This window comes from Onychomys torridus, chromosome 16 (genome assembly GCF_903995425.1).
Source record: "Onychomys torridus chromosome 16, mOncTor1.1, whole genome shotgun sequence".
NCBI classification, from domain to species: Eukaryota; Metazoa; Chordata; class Mammalia; order Rodentia; family Cricetidae; genus Onychomys; species Onychomys torridus.
In genome coordinates, this window is record NC_050458.1 from 45,616,307 (window position 1) to 45,638,694 (window position 22,388).

A 22,388-nucleotide genomic window follows, 5' to 3' on the forward strand; every position below is an offset into this window, starting at 1 on the left:
GGTGAGATGGGAGGTAGAAAGGGGAGAATCACCCCAAATCTCTCAGGCCAACTAACCTGGGCCCAGAGGACCCCACCTTAAACAAGGCCTCTGGCAAAGCACCGGCCTGGCATGTGTGAGCCTCTGGGTTCAACAACAAACTAGACAAAGGCTTCTTTACTGATCCCAGCATGCACCTGGGTGGGGAGCACTGGACTGTAATAGTCAAACTAGGTCATTTTTTTTTTGTTTTTTTGTTTTTGAGACAGGGTTTCTCTGTGTAGCTTTGCGCCTTTCCTGGATCTTGCTTGGTAGCCCAGGCTGGCCTCGAACTCACAAAGATCCGCCTGCCTCTGCCTCCCAAGTGCTGGGATTAAAGGTGTGCGCCACCACTGCCTGGCAGGTCATTCTTGTCTACGAAGTAAAGACAGCATTTTTGTTTGAAAAGTTTTTTTTTAATGAATTAGAAAAAGATAGTGAGTTGAAAATATCAAATTTATTTATGAAAGACAAGAGAAGGGAATGCACCTGAATTCTCTGAAAAATCAACACAAAAACATGTGCTCCACATCCCACCCACCTCAGCTTCCTCACTCCTGATCCTGTGGCGGTAGCAGCAGAGAGATTGCTGGCTCTTCATTTGCGGGGCCTCGACTTGAAAGAGCAAGCATCAGGCATGCTAGCATGTTAGCAGCCCCAAGTCGGCACTGGGGTGGGGGCACCAGGCTTCTCCTGACTCCCCTGCTTACCCAACAGCCCTCCAACAGCTATTTGAAGTTTAAAGCCTCCCACAACTTTCACTAAGGCTTACCTCACTAGGGGTAAGGTACTGGAATGTGAAGAATCAAAGACATACTCTTCAGTTTCAAAAGAACTAGTATCTAAACCTGAAATGATCAAAAGTGACTTCTTTCTCTTGAAAAAAAAAAATACAGCACCCAAATGACTCTGTTGGTTTGAAAGATGTGCTGATAAACTTGAAAATGAAAAATTAAGTCATTGCCTTTCTCTTCCCCACAGCGATGGGGACCTCTGGCGTGTTACACGTCCAGGTCTTTACACAATGGAACCATTGTGTTCCAGCAAAATGGCTCGGCTACTATGGATCTGTGCTCCCCCTGGAAGACTGGGGGTCCTGCAGAGCGCTGCTGGCTGCCTGGCTGCTGACACTCAGGTTGCCTAGGTGGCTGTTGATGACACCAAGTTCCTGGATCACCAGGCTCAGGTCCTCATGAAGGCGAAGCACAGCACCCCTCACCTCGCCTAGAAGAGTGTGAATAGAAGTTGACTCGGATTCCCTGGACAAGCCTCCGCTTGTCTGAAAAATAGCCTGGGACACCGAGGGTAAGTAGGTTCTAGTTGGGGTGGAAAACACTACCTGGTTACTTCTGGGAATGTGCTCTGGCTTCTCTGTAGCTGAATAGGAGTTATCTGGAAGATCGGGGTAGTCCTCGTCATCTGAAGATGCCGGGTCCCTGGGGGCAAAGGGGTGGTGAACCCTGGCTGCCTCATCTTTGTATGCGAAGGGGCCAGAAGAGGACTGTGGATGGGGCCGGGTCCAGAAGGAAGGGTTGGTGAGAACCGGGGGAGAGTGATGGGCTGACTTCTCCGGACGAGCCAAGTCAGGAGACGACGCTGACAAAGTAGAAAAAGAAGATACGACCTCAGAGGCGGTGGAGACTGAAAGAGAAGGGAGAGAGATTTATATAACACACGAACAAGAGTAACAGCTAGAATAATCGCGTCACATAAACACCTATCTGGAAGGTCTCGACATAAACCACTCTGAATTTTAAGTTAAAAATTCACAAACCTGAAAAACCCAAAGCAGCAAACAGACAAGTCTACAGATGTATTATATACCAATAATGCCATGGAAATGAACCTGAAATAGAATGATCAATATTCATCCAGACTTCCAAACCCTGCCCAGCATATTTTTACACCACTGTAGGCCTCATCCACGAGAGGAAGGTATTAAACTGTCCTGCCTGCCAGCGTTTTATGTAGGCATTTAAAGTAGGAAGGCTGAGAAAGTCCTAACTTAGTCTTTCACCTTTTTCCCCATACAGATATTATTATAGCAAAGTAAACTCCAGTGACTCCAGTACCATGAATTTTTTCCTCTCTGTGGTCAAATACAATTAAGACCAAGTCCAGCCCAGCTTAGATCTAGCGCACTGTAGCACACAGGTACCCACTTTTCTTACCAAGGATCTGTAAGAAGCATACAAAAGCACTTGAAACCCATTTCATACAATTAAAGACTTGAGAACAATTTCGTTTCCTTTCAGGCAAAGTCATATGAAATGTCTTCTCCTGTCTTACTTCATTCCCAAACTGTCACAACGTGTTCCTTAAGATAGCAGATACCTCTCCTGGATGGAGATGGAAGAGGAGGGGTTGGGGGGGGAGGGGGAGGATGAGGGAGAGGGAGGGGAGGATGGGGCGGGGGGCTGCAGCTGGATGTGAAATAAATAGATGAATAAAAATCAAATAAAACAAAAGACAGCAGCTGCTGGGGCTGGAGAGATGGCTCAGTGCTGAAGGGCACTGGCTGCTCTTGCAGAGGACTGGGGTTTGGGCTCCAGCATCCACATGGCGGCTCACAGCCATCAGTAACTTTGGTTCCAGGGCATCTGATACCTTCTTTTGACCTCTATGGGCACCAGGCGTACATGTGGTGTACATACATGCACACAGGTGTACATACATGCAGGTATTTCGTAAAAACAGGGCTTTGTGGTCCAGTGAGACAGTTCACTGCACACTGTACCTCCCATTAGGACACTGACTATGTGTACCCGCACATTTGAAGTGATGCGAAATCTACAGTACTTTCTTTTACAGGGTCTCACGTAGCCTAGGTTGGCCTCAAACTCATTATGGAGTGGAGGATGACCTTGAACTCCTGTTCTTCTTGCCCCTGTTTCCCAAGTGCTGGGATTACAGGTGTGTCATGACACTAGGTTTATGGGGTGCTGTGAATCAAACCAAGAGCTTCATGCATGCTAGGCAAGCCCTCTGCCCACTGAGCTAGACCCCCAGCCCTAAAGCATCTTATCCGAATGTTTTCCAAACATCTTTGGACACAGGACTTTTTTTTTTTTTTTTTTCCAGAGCTGAGGACCGAACCCAGGGCCTTGCGCTTGCTAGGCAAGTGCTCTACCACTGAGCTAAATCCCCCAACCCCAGGACATTTTTTTTTTTATCCTCTTGGAATACCTACTTGGATTTATTTTGGGATATACGGCACAAATTGGTGAAATCTAGTCCTCAGGTGTCTGTGATCCGCTCTGAACTTTCTACTTTAAAGATTTACTCAGCCAGGCGCACAGCAGGGAAGCCGAAGCCTGCCACTCAGCACTCGGGGGCTTTGCTTTGTTGGTAGATTTGACTACATATTCATGTCCCTTCTGAACTAAACTGGAACTCACAAAAATGGCCAGGGCAGGTGGCCACTCTCTATTTTTTGCCTTTAAGCTCTTCAAGGCCTATCTCCAGTTCTCAGGGAAAGTTCCAGTCACAAAACTTGTTTCTGGATGCCAAGAGTATTCTCAGCTGGTGTGCCAACAGGGATGAAAGGAAAGCAGGGACTCAGCTGCTTTGCATGGTCAAGGCCAGCCGAGAGAATCTGGGTCAGGCTAATCTGGTCGCTCTGTCCTGGGGCCTGGAGGGTGGTGCCGTGCTAGTGGGCATGTGGACGAAGAAAGGCTCGCTGCAGCCCTGAACACATGTGTTCACATGTTCATCTCCTGCACCCTTCACCCCCTGGGCTGGCTCTCTGCTCTCTAGCCTCCATGTCCCTCTTTCTTGTTTTGCTGTCGTTTGTGGGCCAATGACAAGGAGTCCCAAGGGGCCAAGGCATTGGAATACTCATGTCTGAAAATGCTCTTTCTACCTTCAGGCTTCATGATAGTTTTCATGAAGAATTCTAGGCAGAAAGTCTTTTCCTTTGGATTTTAAAACACACACACACACACACACACACACACACACACACACACACACACGTAAAAGCATCATGCCACAGTTGGAAGTCAGGGCAGTGTGGGGTATTGGTCCTCACCTTTCCGCCTTGTTTGTGACAGGGTCTCATGTTCACAGCTGTGCACACCAGGCTAGCCGGCCTGAGAGGTTCTGGGCATTCTCCTGTCTCTGCCCTTCATCTCTACCTAGGAGCACGATGAGGGTTACAGATGCTCACTTCCATGCATGGCCCCTGTGAGTTCTGAGTCCAAACACAGGTCTCCATGAGGGCATGGCACTTGCTGGACTTGAAGGCTATCTTCCACACTCTTCCTATTTCCAGTATTATGAGTGCTAAGCCATAGTCATTCTCCTTCAAAAAAAAAAAGGTTGTTTTCATTTTATGTGTATGGGTGTTTTGCCTGTATGCATATCTGTGTACTGGGTGCAAACCTGGTGTCTGCGGAGGCCAGAAGAGAACATCCATCCCTTGGAACTGGAGTTATGGATGGTTGTGAGGCACCATGGGAGTGCTGGGAATTGAACCCAGGTCCTGTGGAAGAGCAGCCAGTGCTCTTAACTGATGAGCCACCTCTCCAGCCCCTGCTGTTCCAATTCTTACTCATGGCACAGAGCCTGCTGCACCTCTGAGCTATTAGCAAATTTCCTCTTCATCGCCAGTGCTCTGGAATCCTCGCTGCTGTGCGCTGAAGCGGGGCAATTTTCATTGACTGAGGTTAAGCAAAAGCGTGTTTTAATCAGGCTACTCATTTTCTTCAGCTTCAAATGTTTTCTCAAGGCTTCCATCAGTGAGCTTATGGCCCTTGGTGTCCCTGCTCTCTCTCTCTCTCTGAACTCCTGGTTTGCACATTCCAGTGTTCTAATGTGTGCAGTGTGTGTGCACACACTCATGTGTGGAGGTGGAGGTGCACGTGTGCCCCCAACAGTCATGTAGAGGTCAGAGGACATTCTTGGTTGTGGGTCCTGTCTTTCCACTGTGACACAAGGCCTCTTGTTGACCACCGTGTTCAGCCCAGCTGCTCTGTGAGCTTGCCAGGGTTGTCCAACATCTCCCATCTCAATACAGACACACCAGGATCACAGATGCGCACCACCACATCCCTGTTCTGGGGATCTGAACTCTGGTCCTCATACTTGAGCAGCAGGATAGTGGACCATCTCTCCAGCCCATTTTTCAATGATTATTATCAGAGTGTGTGAGCACACCACAGCACATGTGTGGAGGTCAGAGGGCACTTGATGGAATCAGTTCTCTCCTACTTTTATGTGGGTTCACGGAATTGACCTCTGGCCGTCAGGTTTGCTCAGCAAGTGTCTACCCACTGAGCAACCTTGCCAGTCCCCTTCCTATGTTTTTTTCTTCCTCTTTCTCTCTAACCTTGACTCTTTGCCCTACTTCTTGGAGGTCCTTGTCAGTTTTAGCTTCTAAACAAGAAATTCTGACCTTCTTGTTTCTGCTAGCTGTTTTTAATTTTGAAGAGGTTTTTGTTGTTCTCGGAAATTCTCAAAACAGCCTGTTTTTGTTTTATAGACACATCATGTTTTCTTATCTTTTGGAGAGCTTAAAGATACATTTTAAAAGTATTTTCTTTTCCTGTCAGAGTGGAATTTACTCCACTGTGTTCTCACTCTGCTCCACAAGAGAGGCCCTTTCAGGAGGCTCCTATTCTGTGTCTGCTTGTGGCTAAGACAGAGGGTGAAAGCTGGTGGAAACCTTGGAAATGAGCGTGAGGTGCCAGCTTTGAGGCCCCGTGAATAGTCGCATGGGCAGCTTGTTTGACCGGACGACAGATGCCAGCGAGGCGGTTCTTCCTTCTGAGGCAGGTTGGCTTCAGCAGAGTCTCCTGTTTGCCGCCGTGAGAGCAGTCCACATAATCTGGCTACCTCTTGAGACCCATCAACTACTCTCTTCAGACTTCCAGACCCCTCCTCCTGGGTGTTAGAGGGGTGGGTGGCTATTCAAGGTAACTGATCGCCTCAAGGTGAAGTCCAAGGATATCATTCATTTTTATTTTTATTTTATTCTTTTAGATGACGGTGGTTTTGTTTGTTTGTTTGTTTTAAGATAGAATCTCTCTATGTATCCCTGGCTGTCCTAGAACTCACTATGTATATCAGACTGGCCTCAAACTCACAGATATCTACCTGCCTCCGTGCCCTGGGTGTTGGGATTATACAACCCATTTTTTTTCTTTTTCTTTCTTTCTTTCTTTTTTTTTTTTTTGAGATAAGGTTTCTTCATGTATTTTTGGTGCCTGTCCTGGATCTCTCTGTAGACCAGGCTGGCCTCAAACTCACAGAGATCCATCTGGCTCTGCCTCCTGAGTGCTGGGATTAAAGGTGTGCACCACCGCTGCCCAGCATAGAACCCTTTTTTAAACAGCTGTTCTCTAGTTCTCTTTAGCACATGCCTTGATTTACATGTGGTTTGTCCCCACACATTCATGTGTTGGAAGTATGCTTCCCAGTGTCGCCAAGAGGTGGTGGACCCTTAAAGGAGTTGGATCTGGTAGGAGGTAACCAGGTCATTGGGGATACTGCCCTTGGAAAGGACTGTTGAATTTCTTATAGAACTAAGGTTAGTTCCTGTGAAAGTGACATATTATAAAGTTCACTCCTGACCCTCACATACTTCTCTGGCTTCTTATTATGTGATCTTTCTCTCCCATATGGTGCTGTCACTCACCAGAGCTGATCAGACGCTCTTAGAAATTCAAAACTTTGAGCTAAGTAAACCTCTTTTTATTGACAAAGCATCTAGCCTCCAGTATTGTGTTATAATAACAGAACACTGACTAATACATCACTTGATGTGGAATAGGTTTTATAACCTCATTTTAAACATGATGCAAAGGAATTCAATGGCTAGAAATCTTTCCCAGATCACAAAGTTAAAAAGAGGGCTGGGTGGGACTCAAATTCAAGGACGTCTGATGCCACAGACTGTGAGCTTAACCAGTACACTGTACTTCCACACCACTCCACTGTGCAGGGACTGGCTTCACTCTGTTACAGAATTATGTTACATTATGGGTATAAAATTTAGAAAAAAATAATCAGGATGGTGAGGGGACGTGGAGTAGTTGACAGATATGCTAATCTCTATCCAAAAGAGATAGTAAAGAAAGAAACCATATTTCAGTACTAGAAGATCCCACTTCTCTCTCTCTCTCTCTTTCCTTTTACTGTGCATGAATTAGAACTGTGGGCCGTCTGTGGAAGTTATAGGAAAGCAGGCTCTAACCCAGTCCATGAAAAAGGCTGTTATGGTCTGGAGCTGAAAGGTGCCCCAGGCTCACATTCTGAATGCTTTCTCTCCAGGTACTGTTTTAGATGGTGGGGGACCTTTCAGAGGTGGGGCCTCACTGGCAGAGGTAGACCACTAGGATGGGGTCCTGAGGGCCTTACCCCAGCCTACTTCCTGTTTCACAATTTTCTGGCCATCATGATGTGACCCTCCTCCACAGGTCTCCACTCTGCCGATCTCCCCTGCCATGCTTCCCCCCTTCCCACGGCTGAATCCTTGGAAACCATGAACCAGAATAAATCCCTTCTCCCCTAAGACAGCTCTGGCAGGTTTTGTGGTCGAGACAGCACAACAGTGACCAGTCAGTAACACACTTATTAATGGTGTTCCACATGAGCTGTGCATTCCCGAGGAAATGGAGGACTCCCTGGCAAAGAGGCCATGCCTCCGATGGCCTCTTGATGAAATCTGGAGATTCTGGGGCCCAAAATGTATTTACCAGAGTTCTAGGGAATTATTTCAGAAACAGTATTTGGCAGAAAGAGTGGAAGGCCAGAGGTGGTGGCTGATACGGAAAGACTGTCTTCTGGACAATCTGGCAGCTCTGCAAATCTGAACTCACAGTGGTTGTGATGGTATGGACAAGACCTGTGCCAGCCTAAGTGAGACCAAATCCCAGTGTGGAGAGGAGAGCTGGCATGAGGTCCCACCCATAGCCAAGAGCTAATGGCAATTCTTAGCTGCTGGGAGCGGGAAGGTCAGTGGAGCCCCATAAGTCAACCAGGCTTCAGTGGAGGGCCACACAACACACCCAGTAATGTTTGGGAAGCACGAACTGACCCGGATGGGGTGGGGTGGGGAGAACACAACATTGGGTAGGAAGGGGACTGAGTGGATATGGGAACGAGGAAACGGGAGAATTTGAGCTTGCTGTGTTTAGAAAGAAGGCTCGCAGAGGAAACCCCTAAGGAGCCAAGAGGAGAACCGATTACAGGACTCAAACACTGATGCGGAGCCATCTCCACAAGGGCACAGGTATGTGCACACATACGCAGGCCACTAAAACTCCCGGTACTTAACTTTGTGTTCCTGACAGCAACATCTGGTTAAGAGTGTGCTTCTTGGGCCTTCCCTGGACCTGGTGAATCAGAGGCAAGCCTGGGTCCAGAAAAGCTGACTTTCCCGGGTTACAGGTGTTTCTAAAGTAGGAACTAGCAAGTCCTACTCTGGCCACCTTCCTTTGGTTTTGTGCCACCACTGCTGAGTGACAGTGTCATGTGGGCTCCAGCTCTGATCTGCAGGCTCAGCGCCTGTGAAAAGCCACTCAGCGCTAATTGCCACACACCAATTTCCTTTTGTTTCCAAACACTCTGCAGCTGTGCTGCACCCTTCAATCTGCTCCTGGGGCACTCCTCCACTGCCCCTCTCTCCCCCTGCTCTGGCTCCCCACAGAAGCGATGTGGGCATCCTGTTGGCACCCATCCTCTTTGTGCAGGAAGATACAGGAAGTGGCCGTGTTTTAAAAGCTCTTCGTGCGGTACACATGGACCAGTTGTCAGCTGCTCAAAGACAGCACTGACAAATTCATTCCAAACGCTGATGTGCTATCTGTAACGTTTATACTGCAAAAGCGGGAGACCTGCTAATTAAGATACAATAGCTTTCAATTTAAATAGCACTTAGAACTATGTTGCAAAGATGAAAAAAGTCCATTTCTAGGGATATTAAAATTTTCCATTAGTGTACATGTGTTTTATCTGGAGCAGCAGGCCCTGGATGGCTAAACAGATTTCTCTTTTTCAATCCCTAACTCATCTCTTTCAGTGCTCCCAGATGACATACAATGATTTCCAAACAAACAATACACACAAACTAAAGGACTCTCATCCTCTCTCCCACCCCCAGCTAAGAAATGTAATATTTTATATAAATGATTGTAAAGGACCTTTATATATATATATATAATGTTAAAAGTAGAGGGCTGGAGAGATGGCTCAGAGGTTAAGAGCACTGACTGCTCTTCCAGAGGTCCTGAGTTCAATTCCAGTACCCACATGGTGGCTCATGACCCTCTATAATGAGATCCCTCTTCTGTATACATAATAAATAAATAAATCTTAAAAAAAAAAGTAGGAACAACTAAAATGTCCCCTGATTGTTAATGAATGGCTCAGTAGCCTGCATCTGCACAACGGAAAACCATTTGGTCATGAAAAGACATGGACTGACGCATGTTATAACTCTGAAAATATGCAGAGAGAAAGACACTGACATGGAGCCTCATGTGGAATGGTGGCGTGTCTATGAAATGTCCAGAAAAGGCAGAACACAGGCTTAGAGAGGCTTGGTGGTGGCCAGCAGCCATGGAGAGGTTGGAGAGAGCTGTTCATGGGCATAGGGCTTTCCGAGGCGATGAAAGTATTATGGAACGTGGGCGGCTGCACAACGCTGGGAAGATATAAAATGCACTGAACTACATGCTTGTGCGTGTGGCTCATGCATTAGTGTGTGTGTGCACATGTATCCTTCTCAGCCGCTGTCTTATTTCCTGAGACAGGATCTCTCACTGAACCTGGAGCTCACCAATCAGTCTAGGCTGGCTGGTCAGGGAGCCCCAGAGATGCTCTTGTCTCTACCTCCCAGTGCTGCGATTACAGATGAATGTGGCCACACCTGGCTTTTCACACAGCTGTGGGGGATTTGAACTCAGGTCCTTAAGCTTTTGCAGCAAGCAGGTGCTACTACTCACAGAACCATCTCCCTAGCCCCACATTTCCTAGTTTTTTTAAAAGGGAAAATTTCAATTTTTTTTTTCCTCTGAAGGCTTTTCCAGTGGTTTTCAATTTTCCTAATGCTGCAACCCTTTAATACAGTTCCTCTTGTGGCGACTCCCAAGCATAAAATTATTTTGCTGCTACTTCCTAACTGTAGTTTTGCTAGTGTTATAGATCGTAATGTAAACATCTGATATGCAGGCTATCTGATATCGACCCCCAGAGGGGTCGAGACCCACAGGATGGGAACCGCTGGCTTTCGGTTCACAGTCTGCAGCGCTCATTTGGTTATTTCACCAGCCGAGATGAGCCAGAAAAGAATTGCACAGGACAGCTGTGGATCAAAACCAGGAACAGGCCGAGGCCAGAGCACACACCACTGCTCTTCATCTCTGAAAAGACTGCTACACCGCAGGCTGCCGTGACCCGGGAGCAGGCGTGAACACTGCCTGTTGGGTGCAGTTCTGGCACCCACAGTTCCCTGTCTGCTCAGTGTGGTGAGGAAACAGGTCATGACGGAAAACAGTGGTCCGAGCTACAGAGAGTAAAAGGCGAAAGATTCATACGATCCGAAGAGAAACCAGAGCGTTGAGCTACAGATAGTAACAAAATCAGGCTGAGGTGAGTGCATGGGCTGCCCCAGGGTCATTCTTCAGTGTCAAAGGTCAGAAGGAGCTGGCATTCAGGAGGGTGTTGGAGCATGCAGGTGGTACGCTCCAACATGTGCAAGTGCGTTTGAATTTGCTCAGCACATTACTCCAGAGAGTTCATGATGTCAGACCAGGACCTTTCATATAAACACTTTTTTTCCTTTTTTTCTTTCTTTTCTTTTCTTTTTTTTTTTTTTTTTTGGGGGGGTTGTTGTTTTGTTTTTCGAGACAGGGTTTCTCTTTGTAGCTTTGCGCCTTTCCTGGAACTCGCTTTGGAGACCAGGCTGGCCTCGAACTCACAGAAATCTGCCTGCCTCTGCCTCCCGAGTGCTGGGATTACAGGCGTGCACCACCACCCCCTGGCAACACTTCTTAAGAGAAGATGAGCACCTTCTCATTCTCCATCATCCCTTGCGTCCGTCAGTCTGTGGAGACCAGATGTCCACCTCAGGCTCCGTTCCTGAATTCCTCAACCGCTGTGACCGTTGGCCACCTGGAACAAGTGGGTGCTCAGAACTGCCCTGCTCTCAAGGTTCCCAGATTGCTCTACTTCTCACTCACATCCAGCCCTCCCATCACTCTTAGGCATCCACAGGAGCCCTGTCGAGGCTGCGGAACCAGTGGCCCGTCTGTGCTCCCCCCAGGATCAACTCTGTCTCCATTCTCATCAGATTCCCACCAGCTTGCCTTTCCCACACCACGCCACTGTGATTTTTACCTCATCTGCTGACTGCACTCCTTTGCTGTGGGACCAGATGTTAAGCACTGCGGTCTCCAGCACCGTGTGGCCTGGGTTGTGTTGACTGCCACTGGGGTATAACAGCTCCTGACATGTGTCCGTAAGGCAGCCAGGCAGGCAGGCTGCATGCCAGGCACACTCTTCCCAACACCAGCAGTGGCTAGAGGCTCTCTCCTGCTGGCCTCATCCTGACTCTGTAAGAGTTACATCTCCATCCTTCTGGTCCTGCACCCAGGCTTCACTTCCTGGAGAACGGAGCTCTGTGAAGCAGAGGGCACAGTGTCTGCTCCTGCAGGACCAGCGTCTCCTCAGCATTTTCTCCCGGGAGGCACTCTTCATGTCTCTTCGCTGCAGACCCTCCAGGCTCCACATGCCTGGGTCTTTAGTCCCTTTTCCGGTTCTGTGACAACTCAAGAGAGAAGGGTTCATCTTGGCTTACAGTTCAGTGGCACACTGTGGTGGGGAGGTCATGGTGGCAGGAGATGAGGCAGCTGCTCCAATCCCTCGTCAGGACACAGGGAGTGAGGCATGCTGGTGCTTGGTTTGCTTTCTGCTTTGTATCCATCCAGGATCCGAGCCCACGAAAAGGTGCTGCCCACTGTTAGGGTGGGTCTTTGCACTTCAGTTAACCCAGTCTAGAGACTCCCTCACAGAGGTGCCCAGAGCTTTGTCTCCCGGGTGATCCTAGATCCTGTCAAGCTGTCAGTCACTGCTAATCACCACCACGGGTGCCGCCCCTCAGCAAGAAGCTGTGACTTCAGACGTGGGGCACACAGAGGCCTGCTGCTTCACGACAGCAAGCAGCCCTGTGAAACAGTCTCTCTCCTCCAAAAACGTACTTCCTTTTATTTCTGGGTTCTGGCCTCAGGCCCACTTTCCCAGGGTCGTGCCCCACCAGGACCCCTGGCTACCTCCCTGCACTTCTGTGGTCTCTAGTCACTCTGAGCTGTCTGAGTGGGTGTGGGGGAACCAAGCTGAGGTCCTCTGTAACAGTAGCACAGGCTCTTAACTGCTGAGCCATCTCTCCAGGCCTGAAGTTGAAACTTCTCAACCTGCCCCGTCAGGCTCAGCATGTCATCTGGCTTACTGCACCAGTGTGCCCGTCTATCTTTCTCACGGACCTGCACCATTTCTCAACTGGCTTTAGTTCACGTATGAAACACTAACAACTACGACGTGCAGGGAACTGTGCCTGGTGCTGGGGAGAAGATCACAAACAGGGCAGGAAGGGTCCTTCAATAGGTGGGGAGGAAGGCGCCCAACCACTGAATCTATATGTGGCTGTTGTTCAGCAAGGACAGCAGAAGGGCTTGTGGAAGGTGAGGGATGATAACGGGTGGGAACATCCGCACCCCGAGGTCACGTGTTTGAGATACTCTTGGAAGGGCGGATGGGAAAGGTGCAGGGGTGAGGCAGGAGAATGCCGGTGAGAGGGAACTGTGGGAGAATGGAAGACTTGTCTGATGGCGAGAGGCAGAAGCCGGGCTGCTCGGGGCTTGGGAATGCCTCTTCTGTGAGGAAGGTGCTGTCCTGGCTGGTTTTATGTCAACGGACACAAGCTAGAGTTATCTGAACGGAGGGACCCTCAAGAAAATGTCCCCATAAATTCTGGCTGTAAGACGTTTTCTTAATTAGTGATTCTAGGGGAGGGGACCAGTCCATTGTGGGTAGAACCATCCCTGGGCTGGTGGTCCTGGGTTCTATAAGAAAGCAGGCTGAGCAAGCCAGTAAGCAGCATCCTCCATGGCCTCTGCATCAGCTCCTGTCTCCAGGTTCCTGCCCTGTTTGAGATCCTGTCCTGACTTCCCACAGTGATGGAGTGTTACCTGGAAGTATAAGCTGAAATAAACCCTTTCCTCTCCAACTTGCTTTTGGTCCTGGTATTTCATTGCAGCAACATAACCCTGACGAAGACAGGTGTTCCTGAGAAGGGATGAGCAGGACGCTGACAGAGAGATCCCGAGGGTTAGGAGTGGGCTGAAGGTGTGCCGTCCTAATAACTGGTGCATTTGAGTAACACAGCAGTGATTGCTTGTGCTGAGTGCCAGGTCCCACTCAGAGGGCTTGGCCTCTGTGAACTCCATGTGGCAGAACCATCCTCATCTGTCTCAGGGACCAGGCACTGGCACATGCGCAGGCCAGGCGCCTCAGCCAGGTGCCGTGCTGTGAGTGGCACAGGAGCTGGGGTCATCAACCCAGACTTTCTGACTCTAGAGCCTGCGCTGTCACAGGGATGCTGTTCAGCCAATCACCAGCCCCAATTAGGCTTCATGGTGAGGTCTAGGTGCTTGATTTATTCCCCAGTCTCTCTCCAGCACTGGGAATGCCACCATCATGCCCTAGCAGATTCACAGTGTCTCTTCTGTTGGGGTTCTCTAGCTGTTGAGATCTCTCAGTGGGTAAGGCACTTGCTGCCAAGCATGATGAGCTGAGTCCCATCCCTGGGACCCACACGGAGCAAGAAGAGAACTAACTCATGAAGTTTGTCCTCTGACCTCTATACTTGAGCCGTGGCACACGACCACCTACACACATACACAATAAGAAAGTAAGCAGATGTGTATATGCAATAACTTCAAAGTAGTAACCAACACGAACCTAATTTAGTGCTTAGTAACAGAAGTTTTAACAATTTGCAATAAGTGTGAAATCTATCAATGTCACATAAATATATTATCTACCTCTCCATCTATCATCTACCTACCTACCCTTTCCTCCCTTCTATTAACAAAATTGGAAAGAGAAATTAAGGTCCAAATGAATTTTTAAAGAAATAAAATATAGATTATAACTAAGAATGGGGTAAGAAATGGAGCAGGCAGATTAAGTACTGTGGCCTCAACTGGAGGGAAAGATGAACTCTGTTATTCTGTCAGTCATCCTGACTGACAGCCCAGGGGCTCCCACCCAGGCCAGCACTCTAACAGCTGTAAGAGTTTCACACCATAAAAATCAACGCTCTTGTTCTCTCAAATATATGCACTATGGTGTCTTGCTTTATGATGCCTCTTGAACAGTTCTGCTTTCAAGCGTTAGGCTATTTTACACACTTTACATTTCCAATGGAGATGAATGTAAGATTGTTCATTTCTAAGACCCCTTCCAACTACAAGAACCCTCTGGAGCTGCACTGAGTCAACAGCGTGACAGAGAGGAAGAAAGCATCCTGGCCTGCTCTCTAACCTGAGGTCACAGAGCACCTCTCCATCTGTTCAGGCCCTCAGCTGCTCTCAGAAACAGTCCATAGTTCTCAGTGCTCTAGAGACTGTTTCAGTTTTTCTGAGATATGGTTTCATGTATCCCAGGGTATCCTCCACTAAGTAGCTGAGGATCCTGAACTTCTGATCCATCTACACCTCACGAGTGCTGGGATTACAGGCATGTTCCCCCGCGCCTGGTTTACAAAGTGCTCAGGATAGAACCCAGGGCTTCCTACCTGCTAGATAAGTATGCTACCAACTGAGGCACATTCTAGCCTTCAGTGCAAGATTTTTTTCAAGTGTTACTACTGTAAATGATACATGGTACCATTCTTTTTTTTTTTTTTTTTTTTTTTTTGTCTTGTTCTGTTTTTGAGACAGGGTTTCTCTGTGTAGTCTTGGCTGTCCTGGAACTTGCTTTGTAGACTAGGTTGGCCTTGAACTCACAGAGATCTGTCTGCCTCTGTCTCCTGAGTGCTGGGATTAAAGGCATATGCCACTACTGCCTGGCTATTTTTAATTAAATTTTTAAAGATTTTTATTTGTGTGTGTGTGTGTGTGTGTGTGTGGGTGGGTGGGTGGGTGGGTGTGGGTGTGGGTGTGGGTGTGTGTGTGTTGGTGCTAGAGGAGGCCAGAAGATGGTGTTGGGTCCCCTGGAGATGGAGTCACAGGCAGCTGGGAGCTATGCAGCATGGTTCTGGGAAGGAAACTTTGGTCTTCTACAAGAGCAATACAGGCTTTTAACTGCTAAGCCATCTCTCCAGTCCCTTCAACGACTGTCTGTAGCTGTAAACAGTGATACAAATTCTATTTTGTCTCCAGACAGCCCCTTGCTCTGCTGCCCATTCATTTTATACACTCATCTTTCATCCTGAGCTCTTGCTAGACCCGTTAGATCTAGCTACTATTTTTGGCAGGTTTTTTTTGTTGTTGTTTTGGTGTGTCTGTGTGGGTTTCCTACATAAAGAATCATGTTATCACTGAACAAAGGCAATACTATCTTCCTTTCCAGTATCCACGACTTCTGTCTCTTCTTATGGCCTACTTTGCCTGGCTGGGCCTCTGGCACACTGCTGAATCAATGTGGTGCAGAAAGACACACGCCCCTCCTTGCTTGCTGACCCAGTCAGAACAGCATCTGCTCTTTCATCATTAATTATGTCTGCAGTCGAGTTTTAAAATACGCTCGTTATCAGCTTGAGGGAAGTTCCTTTTTATTCCTAATTTGCTTACATTTTTTATAATCATAATTGAATGTAGAATTGTATCAATTTTCTACATGGATCAAGATAATTATATCATTTTAAAGCTTATTCTATTAATGTGGTGGATTGCAGGGATTCATTTGCAAACGTCAAGCCAATGCTACAGCTCTGGGAAGAATCCCACTGGGGCATGGAACACTGCCACTTCTGGATCTTGCTGGATTTGATCTGCTAGCATCTTATTAAGAACTTCTGCATCTGATGTTAATCTGTGTTGTTCTCTAAGTTTCTTTTCTTACACTGTATGTCAGACCTGGGTAGCAGATCAGCCATCTTTATGAAACGATGGGGTAATGCCCTGTCAGTATTCAGAAAGAATGAATGGAAGCCTGATGCTTCTCCTTCCTTAGAATAGACCAGTAAAACTACATGGGACTGAGACATTGTTTTAAGATGGTTCTGGTAATATGCTCGGGTATATGTGTTTGTGTATGTATGTATTTCCCTAATATATACGTATACATATGCCTTTAACATAAGTATATATATGCATGTATTATAATATATACCTTTGACATGGGAACACACACACACAGAGATCTATCTATGACCTTTGACAAGCACACGTTTATCTCAGGTCAGATTCAGTCATTTACCAGCTTATCCATGTACCTAGGGGCCAAATGTTACAGGCCACTGTGAGGAGCCCAGTGCAGCTGCTGGAAACTGACCTTGAGTCCTCTGCAAGAGCCCTACTTTCTCTTAAGCACTGAGTCATGTCTATAGCTCCCTGTTGGGCATTTTTAAAAGTGTTGTAGTACACGTTTGTGGAGCCCCTTGATTCTGTGACAGTCCCCTAAAACTGTTGTAGTACACGTTTGGGGGGCCCTTGATTCTGGGACAGTCCCCTGACACTGTTGTAGTACACGTTTGTGGAGCCCCTTGATTCTGTGACAGTCCCCTAACACTGTTGTAGTACACGTTTGGGGGGCCCTTGATTCTGTGACAGTCCCCTGACACTGTTGTAGTACACGTTTGGGGGGCCCTTGATTCTGGGACTGTCCCCAAAGACTGGCTTTCACTCCTGTGGGCAGATAACTGGCCTGACTCTTCAAGCTGCCACCCGTGCAGTGGACAGAAGCTGAAGGCCTTTTCTCTCTCTTTTGGTTTCCAGCAGGGTTCAGAGGCCACTCACTGGGGCCCTACAAGTTTAGTTAGTGATCAGTGAAGGATTTGTGTAGAATGTATACACAATTTATCGAGTTCACCCTTCTCAGTCTCCCTCAAGACTTCTGCCCCCCCCCCACCCTGCCGTGTCTCTGTTGTCTACTGGGGATGTCAAACCTGTGCCCTAAACTGCATGTGGCCACACAGTGAAGGACATCTATGAAGCCAGCCCAACACAAATCATAAACTTACTTAACATACGAGAGTTTTTTGTTTCTTGGTTTTGTTTTTTGGTGGCTCCAGCCTTGGTTCCTGAAGTGTAAACTTTGCAGATGACATTGCATTGACAATAACAAAGGCTAGGAATGCCTGCTGGGCCATGTAGATCAGAGTATCCTCAGAGTCTTCCTTTCAGGACTGTAATTTTTCAGCTTTTCACAACATAGATAGGAACAGTCTGATATACGTCTATTTTCTATTCTAAAGCACTTGCCTTATAAGCCTATGACTCTAGAGTCTAGACATCTGTGACTCTAGAGTCTAGATATCTGTGACTCTAGAGTCTAGACATCTGTGACGCTGGAGTCTAGACATCTATGACTCTAGAGTCTAGACATCTGTGACTCTGGAGTCTAGACATCTATGACTCTAGAGTCTAGACATCTGTGACGATGGAGTCTAGACATCTGTGACTCTAGAGTCTAGACATCTGTGACGATGGAGTCTAGACATCTATGACTCTAGAGTCTAGACATCTATGACTCTAGAGTCTAGACATCTGTGATGACGGAGTCTAGACATCTATGACTCTAGAGTCTAGACATCTGTGATGCTGGAGTCTAGACATTTATGACTCTAGAGTCTAGACATCTGTGACGCTGGAGTCTAGACATCTGTGACTCTAGAGTCTAGACATCTGTGACTCTAGAGTCTAGACATCTGTGACGATGGAGTCTAGACATCTATGACTCTAGAGTCTAGACATCTGTGACGCTGGAGTCTAGACATTTATGACTCTAGAGTCTAGATATCTGTGACGATGGAGTCTAGACATCTATGACTCTAGAGTCTAGACATCTATGACTCTAGAGTCTAGACATCTGTGACTCTGTAGTCTAGAAATCTTGACTCTAGACATCTGCAACTCTAGAGTCTAGATATCTGTGACTCTGGAGTCTAGGCATCTGTGACTCTAGAGTCTAGACATCTATGACTCTAGAGTCTAGACATCTTGACTGTTCCTGTGTTCTTTCCATGCACTTTCACTCCTTCTTAGACCTGGGAATTTTGTTAAATGCCTAAGTGTGTGTGTGTGTGTGTGTGTGTGTGTGTGTGTGTGTGTGTGTGAAAAATTATAGTAGCTTTCACAAAAAGGTCAGTAACAAGAAGTCCTAAATGGTCTTTTAATAAAAAATCCAAATGGTCTTTTAATAAAAAATCCCAGTGCCAGATATTGGGGTAAATGCTGAAAGATCAGAGAGACAAAGGAACAAGCCACATCTCACCTCTAGGACTTATCAGCCTGAAAAGCCTCAGCCGATAGGCCTCTAGCTGAAGGAGCTTCCTCAGCTGAGAAGGCTTTAGTTCCTGTCTCCTCACGCCTTATATACCTTTCTCTGCCCACCCATATCATTTCCTGACTCAACTTCCCTAGTGCTGGGATTAAAGGCATGTGACTCTCAAGTACTGGGACTAAAGGTGTGTGCCACCACTGCCTGACTCTGTTTCTCTCCTAGACCAAGTCAATTTCATGTAGTCCAGGGTGGCTTTGAACTCAGAGATCCAGACAGATCACTGCCTCCTCAGTGCTAGGATTAAAGGTGTGTGCCACCACTGCCTGGCTTCTCTGTTTAATCTAGTGGCTTCTTCTGTTCTCTCATCTTCAGGCAAATTTATTAGGGTACACACTACATCACCACAAAGGTCTGTTTTCTAGGTGCTGAATGGAGCCCAAGGCAGGCACTGTGGTCTAGACTCTACACGGATTTTCTGCCTGTAAGGACGTTGCTGTCCTTCCTTCTGGTGTGTTCTTCCTAGAGTATGGCTGAATGGCATAGTCTGTCAGGTCCCCTGGGCCAAGCTGAATGAGAGGAACATTCACAGAGTGCCGTCTGTCTCCTGACATCAGATGGTTAGCAGAGGCTCTGCTTAGCTTGCTGGTCTCTTAGAAGTTCCTTCACTTTAGTTTCTTTCTCTCTGAGAACATACAGCTTTGCAGCACGCAGCTGCAGAGACAAAGAGTTACTTCCCTGTGGTTCCTCATTCTCTCACTGGACTTTGAGACACTTTGGAACCCCCAAACTCAATCTCCAAAGCCCAGTGAGACTGGGAACCCACTTCCGACCCAAGGAGGGGACGACTGAGGCCAACTGGGACTCATCAAAATCCTCTCCCTCCTGGGGTCCAGACCAGTGTTTCTCTCTTGGCGGACTTCTGATAACTTAAAGTAGCATTTAGTAATTTTTTCAGCTTTAATATTATTGGAGGTGTGCCATGAAATGGTCCAAGAATGGAGTCGTCTGAGGAGACTTCTGAGAGCTTGAGAGAATACTCGAAGAAAACAAGATGAGCCTTGTGACCTCAGTTTCTTCAAAACACAGAACTGTTCTTGGAATGCTTTTTCATGCTCTTCCCGGGTGTAGTGGATAGTTTATTTCAGATTCCTCATTATTGCTTGCTGGTGTTATTCCAGTAACTGCCTCTATGGAAAAACATGGTTTTGCCAATTCTGACTTGTCCTTGGGATGTACACTTTACTCATGTGATTCTCTTTAGCCCTCAGAATATAAATTGTCTGGTGCTCTGAATAAAGTTGCTATTGCATGAGGCTTTAGTCCATCTCATTTATCAGCTCTATTCCCCCAGGTCCCACCACCTCTAGAAGAGGTGGAGTTGGATGGTCTGTTGACATCATTATCACCGTGGCAGCTTTTTGGAGCACAGCCAAGCCTAGAGGCTACCGTAGCACAGCAGTTGGTGTCTTCCTCAGCAGGTAGTCTCAGTAAGAAAGTTAATTTGATGACAAAACACAGATGCATTTTAAAAAGTACATTTATTTGTTTCCATCCATCCATCCATCCATCCATCCATCCATCCATCCATCCATCCATCCACCTATACATGTGTGTGCATGCACACTTATGCCATGGTGTGTATGAAAGTCAAAAGAAAACATGTACTAGAAGATGCTCTCCTTCCAGTGTGTGGGGTCCTGGGGATTGAACTCAGATCATCAGGTTTGATAGAAAGTGCCTTTACCTGCTGGGCCATCTTGGCAGCCCTAAGTCTCAGTTTTACTACGTTTAGGCTGTTCAATACCAAAATGTTTTAAACAGAGTAATCTTTGAAACCTCTTTTTCAAAGAGAATCTTTTATAATTCACTGCCCAAGACAAAGGTCAGTCCACTTAACCCCTGCACTGCCCCACTGTTCTTATTTATATGTATTTTTATATGCTGGCGTCCATTACTTTTGTTTATATGCATTTTTGATTTGCGTTTGAAGCAATTTAAAAGATTAATGCTGAAATCTTTGAATTTATACGAGTTGGTGAGCATTATCATACAGAAGCACCAACAAAACCACCACTTAGATTTTTAAAAATTCATGCACAAACAAACTATTCTTTTACTAATTAACTTGGAAAAAGAAAGCCTAATTGCATAATGCAAGATTTAATAGCTGACAGCCAACAGCCAGGCTTGATTCTCTATCTCATAGTCTAAATAATACCGCAGCCCATTTCACTCTGTTTTGTTTTACACAGGGGCTCATTATACAGTCCTGCTCACCTTCAACTCAATCCTCTTCCTTGGCTGCAGAGTGCTGGGATAACAGGTACATCCTGCTGTGTCAGCCCCTCAGTGTTTTACAAAGACAGAGAAAGGACATGGCTCCTTGACCCTTTGGTGCTTCAGAGCCTTAAAGAATGCATGCACAGCTGTATACACAGCTGTGCCTGTACACAAAACATACCACTTCTCTTACACACAATCTCTTCATGAGTTCCCTACATGTTTAACTGGAAGCTTCATTGAATGCCAGGAACATCTAATTTGGTTTACATAGGAATTATTCAGAATTGATGTCAATATATTCAATCAAGTATTGCTTGAAGTACACATGACCACCCAAGAAGATCTTTAGTGGTGTGTACATGCTAACAGAATTGACCAAGAGTGAGCAGAGGAGACAAGAAAAGGACAGAAGACAGAGAGGTCACAGAACGCCTTTGCAGAGCATTTTCACTTGTATTATTGGCTTGTTTGGGGGGGGTACACTCACCCCGCATGGCTAAAGGCTTGAGGCTCACATCTTCAATCCAGCAGATTCTGGACTGTGCAGGTGTCTGGAGGTCCTTACTGGTTCTGGTCTCCTTCTTTGGGTTGACAATTTTGAATGAGGGTGAGATGTAGAGTGTTTCCACAGAGGACTGTTTGTGGAACATGGACTCTGAGTTGGATATCCTCACACCCAGGCTGACGAACTCATCTTTACCTGATGGCCTAAATGCCTGTAAAGGTGTCAGGGTTTCAGAGCTTTTCGAAGCTGGCTGCTTTTCCTGAGGAGTGTGGGGGGGACTTTCTGTGGGAGTATTTGTGATGGTCTTCTCCAATCTCTTGCCTAAACTCACATTTGTCTGCATCGATGGTCTTTTTTCTGAGGGAGTAGACACAGCATCTGTAAAATAGCAAGTAGCCCCAAATTAAAACTGAAACATTCCATTTAAAATCCATTTTAATAAATAGGAGCTTTCTTATTTAGTCTTCTGCTTTCCTACTAGGCTGGTATGTTCTATTTCAAGTATCCCCAGGCTATAACTGATGCCTTAGTCATTTGGTGGCTGCCTCTCTCAAAGGCACTAAAACACAAGGCACAGAAATTTTCAAATAACTTCCCTTTAAATATTTCTCCTTTCATCCACTCATCTGTCTCTGAGACACTACATTTTCAGTTCCTTCAAACCTTCGTCCTTTACACAATCAACTAGACAAAATATACATTATCTATCCTTATGGAACCCTCATCTCTCCTGGAATTAAAGCTGTCTCCTTCCAGGAGGCACATTCAGAAGCACCTCAGGGGCAGCATCATTTTAATGAATCTTTTGTCTGTGTGGAGGACAACACATTTTTTTACAGAGCTGTTCTGATGGTTACTACAAGGCAAAGTTTCTGTCCATCTTGTCACTAAGTCACCACTAATAGGCCAAAGCACCAGGAGAGCCTGGGACAGACCAGATAGTGTGACCAGAGGGGCTGAAGCAGTGTAAGAAACCCAAACCTCTGGTGAACCCACATATCTGGACTGATTTTCTAGATGGGCCTGGCTCCCAACCCTCAGTGTGAGGAACTGTTCTCAGGGAGTTTCATTCTAATCTGAATATGAAAAAAAAATGTTTCTTAAGAGCTCGGGTTCTTGAAATTGGAATCATGAC

The 22,388-nt window shown here is 46.7% G+C and overlaps 1 protein-coding gene across 1 annotated transcript in view; it reads right to left on the bottom strand.

Moving 5' to 3' along the window:
* Positions 1-1,078: 1,078 nt before the first annotated feature.
* The window catches only part of Enthd1 (ENTH domain containing 1), a 105,909-nt gene continuing 84,599 nt past the window's right edge, over positions 1,079-22,388 (bottom strand). The window contains exons 5-6 of the mRNA XM_036207527.1: positions 21,200-21,631; positions 1,079-1,659 (exon numbers count right to left, since the gene is read on the bottom strand). Coding sequence (XP_036063420.1) covers positions 1,079-1,659; positions 21,200-21,631 — 1,013 coding nt within the window. The remainder of the gene's footprint in view (positions 1,660-21,199; positions 21,632-22,388) is intronic.